Source organism: Macrotis lagotis, chromosome X (assembly GCF_037893015.1).
Source record: "Macrotis lagotis isolate mMagLag1 chromosome X, bilby.v1.9.chrom.fasta, whole genome shotgun sequence".
Classification (NCBI taxonomy): domain Eukaryota; kingdom Metazoa; phylum Chordata; class Mammalia; order Peramelemorphia; family Peramelidae; genus Macrotis; species Macrotis lagotis.
This window is the reverse complement of record NC_133666.1, coordinates 74,605,336-74,612,995: the sequence shown is the minus strand read 5'-3', so window position 1 is coordinate 74,612,995 and position 7,660 is coordinate 74,605,336. Positions and strand designations below refer to the sequence as shown.

Sequence of the window (7,660 nt, the reverse complement as noted above, 5' to 3'; positions counted from 1 at the left end):
GGAATAGCCTTGCTGCCCACAAAGGAAGTTTTCACTTTGCATAGTTTATACTGTGAACACATGAAGGGTACTGATTGGAGGATCTGTCACATGTTGATGCTAGACTCAGTGTCTTAGTTTTGAGAGTTTGGGACCATGTGTGGTCAGACGCTCCCCCTCCTGGTTTGGTCTACAAGATGCAAGTGTATGAGAGAGAGTGTGGGGCCTCTGGGCCTTAAAGGTGCTGGGGCTGAACAATGCCAGATGAAACATGCCTCCTCCAGAAATGTGGAGGCCATCCTTGCATCTGCAACCCAGGATCACTTTTGTTTAGAATCAAAAGCATAGTCTGCATCCAAGCCCCACCAGGACTCAATTCAAATCTGATCTCCGCAGCTGGTTCCCAACAGGCACTTTCCACCATCTTTACTTGCTACCTCTTAAGCAATTGTCACTAGGCCATGAATATATCATCCTTTGCCTGGAGTGTAAGATGGGAGTTGGCCTTTCCCACTATGGGGTGCCCTCATGAGCAGCTCACACTCACTTTTGCCTCCTCAGCTGTGATGTGATGAATGGCAAAGTGGCCCTTGGTGTGATAAACCAGCCAGAGATGCTCGGGGTGTTGCTGATGCTGTTGACATCTGCTTTCACTGGGTTGTAACAGTTAAAGGTGGTCACCAAGAAACCCCAGGAAGCCTTATGAGTGAGAGAGGATCGTGACTTTTTGGGGGAGCCACTGCAAAGGGATGCTTGCTTGGTGGGCTTAGAGTCCTGAGCCAGGGAGAAGCTACAATTCTTTATGCAAATGGGGTTCAAGTGACTTGCTGAGGCCACAACAACTAGTAATTATGAAGTGTCTGAGGCTGGATTTGAAGTCTGGTCCTTTTGACTCCCGAGCTGGTGCTCACCTGGCTGCTCCATAGCTGCACCTCTTTCCACAAAGGGAGGTATGGCCCCTGCCCAACCTGTGGTACTTCCTCCAAGTGGTTACCCTCTGCTCACCCGTGAAACCGTCAGGGTAGGTGGTGTCTGTGCGGCCCTTGCCGATAATACATATTTTCTTCACCTCATCACCCTGATGGGCGTATTTGAGGCGGTTGTGGGGGAAGATGAGTGGGAGGCGCTAAGTTTGTGGGGGCCTGTGGAGGGTCTGGGAGCCTGGAGATTAGCCATCTTTTCACTCCCCGCTATCAGGGCAGGTTGGCCGACAGAGGGCGCTAAGACTTTGGGGACGGCCTGTCTCCATCACCTATACAGAAGGACGCCATCTACAGGGACTGAGCGATGGTGGCCTGGCATGGGGGGGCGGGGCCTGGAGACCCATCAGCCCTCTGCGGCTGAGACCCCTCCTCGTCCCCTCCACCTGGCCCTGGGGGTCGGCAGTGCCACAGATGTGCAAGACTATGGCCTCGAGGAGGCCTGACATCCGGCCAATCTGCAGCCATCTTCCGGCGGGCTTGGCCAAAGAACCCGGATCTTATGGCTCAACCCCTTCACAAGCCCGAGCCTCAGTTTCCCCTCCGAACTTCGCCCCCCTGGCAGGGCCGAGGGCATCCCGCGGCAGCCCCCCCGCCCGCTCGCAAAGACGCCCGCCAGCTCATCCAGCACTCCACCCGGTGCTTGGGGGCGGCGCCGCGCTTCAGGGGCTGCTCGGGGGCCCCGAGCCTGCGGACTCGCCCTGGGCCCGCGCTTCCCACGCCGGAGGCCCGAGGCCCGCGGGCGGCGAGGAGCGCCCGGGCAAAGGGTTTGCAGCCTCGCCCCTTCCGGGGCCCGGCGGGCGCGCGCGCTGCCCCGCTGCCCCCTGGCGGCCGGAGGCGGCGCGGCGGGCCGGCGGTCAGCCCCACCTACCGCCTCTCCCCCGGGAGCCTCCCCGCCCCCGAGCCTCCTCCGAGCCTCCTCCGAGCCTCCCCGGGGGCCTCCCCCCGAGCCTCCCCAGGAGCCTGCCCCGAGCCCGCGCGCCGGCGAAGCAGAGGGAGCCTCCCCTGTTCCCGGCAGCGTCCCCATCCCCCACCCCGCTGCACTCCAGTTTCCCTGAGTTCGGGTCGCGGCCTCGGGCCTCAGGGAGGAGGGCTGGGGAGAACATCCGACGGGCCTTTGGCTGGCCCCTCGGGGGCTGGGCCTGCGGGCTGCCGGGGGACTGGGGCCTCTTCTGGCCCGGCTTCACATGCGTCCCCAGCCATTCGAACTCAGGGCAGCACGGGGAGGGGCCCCGGGGGAAGGCACCCCGACGGGAGGGGCCGAAGGGACAAGGAGCTCTCCTGGGGACTTGAGGCCCGGCCCCTTGAGCTGGCTCAGTGGCAGACCCCGGCCCCCGGGAGTTGGAGCCCACGGGAAACCCTCGGGGTCAGCGATCGGGGCGACGCGGCTGAGGCCGCAAGGGACACAGGGGTCTTGAGGCCGGAGGCCGGACGCACAGACGCGATGGAAGCTTGGAGATCGTCCCCAGACCAGGATCTGCACGGGCGCGGACTACCCCTCCAACGGGGGGGGGGGGCGCTCTCGCTCCTGTAACCCTCATTCCACGGGCCGTCACGGAGCCCGGCAGCCCGAGCCCCGTTTGAGGCTGCAGGCCAGTGGGTGCCCCGCTCCCACAGCCCCCTCTCTTCCCGGGGCCCAGAGTGACCCAGGCCACCCACCCCCCTCAAATCCGGGGCCCCCCCCGGGCCGGTGTGGGAGCCCCACCCCGCTCCCCAAGAGAAGTGGCTGCCAAGAGCCACGCCACTGGCACAAAACCTTTTTATTGGTATTTACACAAGATCCCAAAAGCACAGGAGCTTACAAAGGAGAGCAGCTAAGCGGGGGCCCACTTCCCTCCCACCCCCCTGGGGTGTCCATGACTCCCCCTTCTCCCTCTTGGGGTGCACATGACTTCAGCTGGAGGGTAAGTCTGTTGTGAAGTCAAACTCATCCTGGCCCAGCCAGAGCTCAGGCAGCTCCCCGGCCTGGTCCAAGCCCAGCTCCACCACCAAGGACATGAGGACCTCCTCATCTATGGGGTCAGAATCAATGAGGCTGGAGCTGCTGGCATCAGCAGAGGAAGTGTCAGCCTCCTCTTCAGGCTGACTGCCTCCCACAGGCCAGCTTGGCATGGGGGTGTCCTCCTCTGAGGGCTCTGGGCCAGGCACCCCCTGATACTGGCTATTTAGCTTCTGGAGCTGCATAGTGGCCAGCAAGGGGGACTGTGGCCGCAGATTGTAGGGGGACGCCGGGGAGGAGGGGGCTGCTGCCGCTGCTGGAGGTGAGGCTGGCCGGTCAGGCAAGGTCAGACACTGTGTTTCTGGGCCTCTGTTCCCATTCATGCCCACAGAGCTCTGAGGGAGGCTCTCAGCTGTTCGCTCTTTTAGATCTGATTTGGAATAGACAAGAGAGCTCATCTCTTGCCTGCAGAACCCTAGAAGACACAGAAAAGAAACTGAGAACAAGTGCAGGCTTTCCTCTAGTTCCAGCCTCCCAAACTTGACAATGCAGGGCTTCCCCTTAGCTTCTACTTTAATCACCGTGGCTGCCCAGGACAACGGGGCAGGGCAGGGCCCAGCCACCCACTCACCCACTGCTGCCTCATTCACTTGGCCTCTATGGACCCCTAGAGCTACCAGGGACTCAAGGCCCCACATTGGCAGCAGCTTCTTTCACCACAGCAATGGGCTTGACTGGGTAGGCTATCTTCCTGTTGGGGAAAGTAGGGTGTGGAGAGGGAAAGAATCTTAGGCCAGGCCTTACCTGTGTGCCTGAGGCCATGCAGCCCAGTGTGCTCATCAGCCTGGAGTGGGCTACTGGAAGGGCCAATCTGGAGGTGGTCTCCTGCAAAAAAAAGCTAGTCTCAGAAAAGGCACTGGACTTCATAAGCACCTACAACGTGCTTAATACCCTGAGAACAGGGAGACAGTAGCAGTCCTTATAGACAGCCCATCCTACTGGGGTAAAATAGCAACCACATAGACAACTAAACACCACATTGACGTCCAAACAGATTTCAGGAGAATATAGATGGACTGCAAAAAAAGAAGTCATCCAGCTTGATCTGCCACTCGCAGTGAGGGGAGACAGCATTCCAGGCACTGGAGACAGTCCCTGCAAAGGTGTGGCAGCAAGGAAATGGAAAGGCCCACAGGGGCTGCAATGGAGGGCTCAGGAAAGGAAGGCTAAGGGGAGGCTGGCAAGTCAACAAACATTCCTTAAGGTGACAGTACTGCTGAAGCCTAGGGTCACAAAGAAAGCCCCCTTTTCCAAAAACTTCTGGTCTAATGCGCAAGACCACAGGCAATGAGCTCCAGGCAGAATCAACTGAAAAAAAATTCAGGGGAAGGAAGAGGAATCAGTGGATGGAGCAGACCAGGGAAGGGCTCAAGGGCTGTGGGGAGCAGCTAGAGGGACAGCCCAGAAAGGAAGGGAAGCTGGGGCATACATGAAAGAGAGCAGCTCCTACTGCTCATGGAGGTGATAGGGAGCCACTACAGACTACTGAGTGAGTGCGCACACATGTGTGTGTCTGCGTGTGTGTGTGTGTCTGTGTGTCGTCTGTAATGGGATCATACTTGTGCTTTAGGAAGATCCCTTGGGTGTCTAGATAGAGTGGGAAGAAACTGAAGCAAATGTGAGGAAGCTGAGGGCCTAAGCCACAGTGGGGCCAGTTTCACAGAAGAGATATTACAAAGGTAATATAGACAGATTGGATTTGAGGCTGAGAAAGGAGAAAGCCGGGTGTCTCAGTGGTTATGACCCTGAGGGACTGGCAGGATAGTGTTGACCTCCACAGAGAGAGGGAAGGGAGGAGAACTAAGAGATGATTGCTGACTTTGAGTTGGAAATCAGCTCACAAAAAGGAAGGGGAGCCATCCAGTGTAGACAGCCTTTTCAAGCTGGTTAGCCATAAAAGGGAGGAGAACTAGAACAAGGAAGACTCTTTGCAAGTTAGAGGAGTTTGGAGGAAAGAGAGCCCAGGGAGCTCCAGTCACTGGCCTCCATTGGTTCTCAGCTGAGGGTGGGGGTGGGGGAAACTGTGAGAGAGTCAAAGGAGGAGGAAAACCTTTGGGAATGCTGCTTTGGCAAAGTGGAGAGGTGTCAGAAGCTTGCCGTGCCCCAGTGAGGGCCCAGCTGAGATTGTAGCCCTCCTTTTTCTGCCCAGCCACCTTCCTCCTCACCCTTAAGGGCCTCCTCTCTTGTTGCTGCCTTAAGACCCCCAAACCTAGCTCTTCCCCCAACCCCCCAGGGAGTCTTGACTTGCCAACTGACCTCTCTGCAGCCAGGAAACAGAAAGTTCTCACTGCAGAGGGTTTGGTTGAGTCTCACAAAGAAATATGGCTTTATCCTTGGCTAAAGCTGCATGTTTTCTGGCTCAGGCTCACCTCAACTATGTCCACACCGTAGTTGAGCCCTCCTAACAGAAAGAGAGGATCCGAGAGCAGGGACTGGCTCACTTCTGTCTTTCTAGCCCCCCAACTTTCACTGATGCCTGACTCACAATGAATTTTTCATAAATACCTTTTCATTCATTCAGTACTTGGCATCTGCTGCCCAACTCGGGGTAGGGAGTAGAGACCAGAGGGGTAGGTGATGGAGTTCTCGGATGGATGGCAGCTGCCCTTGCCAGATGTATTCTGTACCACGTCCTCCTCAACCCTCCATACCTTCAGCTGAATTGTTCCCTTTGCTGGAACCCATAAGCCATCCTGTCCCCAGACCTTTGCCCAGATTACCCCCCAGGTCTGGAACACACTGCTTCATCACTTCTACCTTCTTTCATCCAGAGTTTTTGTATTTCCTCAAAACTCAGCTCAGGTGCGACCTCTTCTATGAAGCCTTCCCAGATTTCTCCAGTTCCCTTGTATTTATTTATCCATGAACCCATCCTCATGAAGTAGATAGGGGACTGCAGTTGGACACTGGAAGACCTAGATTTCAAATCTTACCTCTGGGACTTCCTAGCTATGGGACCTTCAGTCCCTCTAAGCCTCAGTTTCCTGTAAAAAAAGAGATGACAAGCCCTAGGGCTGCTACAAAGCTCCCCTGAGATTGTCCATGAAAAACTATTCTCCTATGCCAAAGCTCTCGAAATATACCCCTACCCCAAGTGGCATGGGGCCAATATGCATTCTCTACTGGCTCTTCTGCTCCAGCTTAAGAGTGACAGGAAGATGCTTGAAAGAAGAGCTTGGCTCATGGGGTATTGAGACCAAGGGACCCTGAGGAGGTAGTAAGCCCTATGACTCAATCTGCCCTAGATTTCTATTTTCTTCCTGACTTCTCTTTCCCCGTTCCCCATACAGGAGGATCCAAGGGGAGCCAAGAAACCTGGTATGAAAATGAGTCTGGAGTCAGGAAGGCTCTGCCAGTGTATCACAAATTCTAGCAGGTCCCACCAAACTGCAGAGACTCAGCAGAGGGTTGAGGACCAACTAAGCTGATAGAAATTCATCATCAGGTTGGCCACGAGGGGATGGATTATATAGAAGGGACAACTGAGGTTTGGATGGAGCAGGTAGCAAGCCAACTGACAATTCCCTTGAGAAGCTAGAGATTAGGGAGAGCTGTAAAGATGAAAATGGCCTAGTCTTGACTTTGACCCTCACTTGGCGTCTTAGATCTACAGTCAAAAAGACCTTTCAAAGTCATCCAGTCCACCACCCTAACCCTTATTTGACACAGGGGGAAATGGAGATTAGAAAGATCACACACCCAGCAAGATTTTCCTGTTTCTGTTGTTGTTTTGTTTAACCTTAAACAGCAACCACTGCTAAGGTCAGAGGTGATCAGGGAAGGCTGCAGGGAAGAGGGTGTTCCCTGAGGCATTCTTCCAGGAAAGCTTGCAACAGACAAAGGTGAGGAAGGATAGCCTACCAGGCCCTGCAATTTGGGATCATCTGCTTCCATGTAGCATGAAATTTTACTTGTACTGCCCACTTTCCCCCTCGACCCAGCCATTCCCAAAGTCCTCACACCAATCCAGCCATGGATCACCAGGTAAAATGCCTAGATTTGCAATGAAGCCCTCACAACCCTTCTCTCTCCGATAAGGACCCCCCACCCCTGCCCTTGTTTCCAGTTACCTCCAAAATAACAATCCCTCAACTTTAAGGATCAGTGCTAAAGATTCCACCCTCTTCACCCCACAGTAGACAATCTTCAGTTGCTATGGCCCAGAACTTCATTCCCCTGCCTCTCTCTGGCAGAGGAGCCTCGTAGCCCTTGGCTTGCCTGGGCCTCAGACAGCAGCCACACAAAAAGAACATCATTGGGTGTGGATTGGATGCCTTGGAGCCACTTTGGCCTTTTTAGGGTTTGTGCTGTGCTTACAGAGTGATGAAGGACCAGGACCTAGATCCCATGCTGGGCCTGGGCCCAAAGAACCCAAAAGCAGAAAAGGAAAGGGAGCCTGGCGCTTTGTCAACAAAGTGAGTACACATATCAAGAGGAGAATGTCTTTACAAAGTCTACCACCTGAATGCAGTGGAATATTACTAGTTTGGGAAGACTTGTAAGAACTGAGGCAGAAGGAGCAGCTAGGTGGTGAATTGGATAGATCACCAGCCCTGAAGTCAGGAGGACCTGAGTTCAAATCTCATCCATCTCAGACACTTAATAATGACCTAGGGCAAGTCACTTAAGCCCCTTGCTTTGCAACAAAATAAAAGAAAAAGAGAACTGAGGCAGAGTGAAGGGAGGAGTGCCAGAACTAGGC

At 55.3% G+C, this 7,660-nt stretch overlaps 1 protein-coding gene across 8 annotated transcripts in view; it reads right to left on the bottom strand.

Annotated features, from left to right (window-relative positions):
• Positions 1–2,704: 2,704 nt before the first annotated feature.
• The window catches only part of CITED1 (Cbp/p300 interacting transactivator with Glu/Asp rich carboxy-terminal domain 1), a 139,166-nt gene continuing 134,210 nt past the window's right edge, over positions 2,705–7,660 (bottom strand). For all 8 annotated transcript variants that reach the window (XM_074207278.1, XM_074207277.1, XM_074207279.1 and 5 more), the window contains 2 exons: positions 3,703–3,783; positions 2,705–3,373 (listed from right to left, as the gene is read on the bottom strand). In XM_074207278.1, coding sequence (XP_074063379.1) covers positions 2,853–3,356 — 504 coding nt within the window. In that variant the 5' untranslated portion in view covers positions 3,357–3,373; positions 3,703–3,783 and the 3' untranslated portion in view covers positions 2,705–2,852. The remainder of the gene's footprint in view (positions 3,374–3,702; positions 3,784–7,660) is intronic.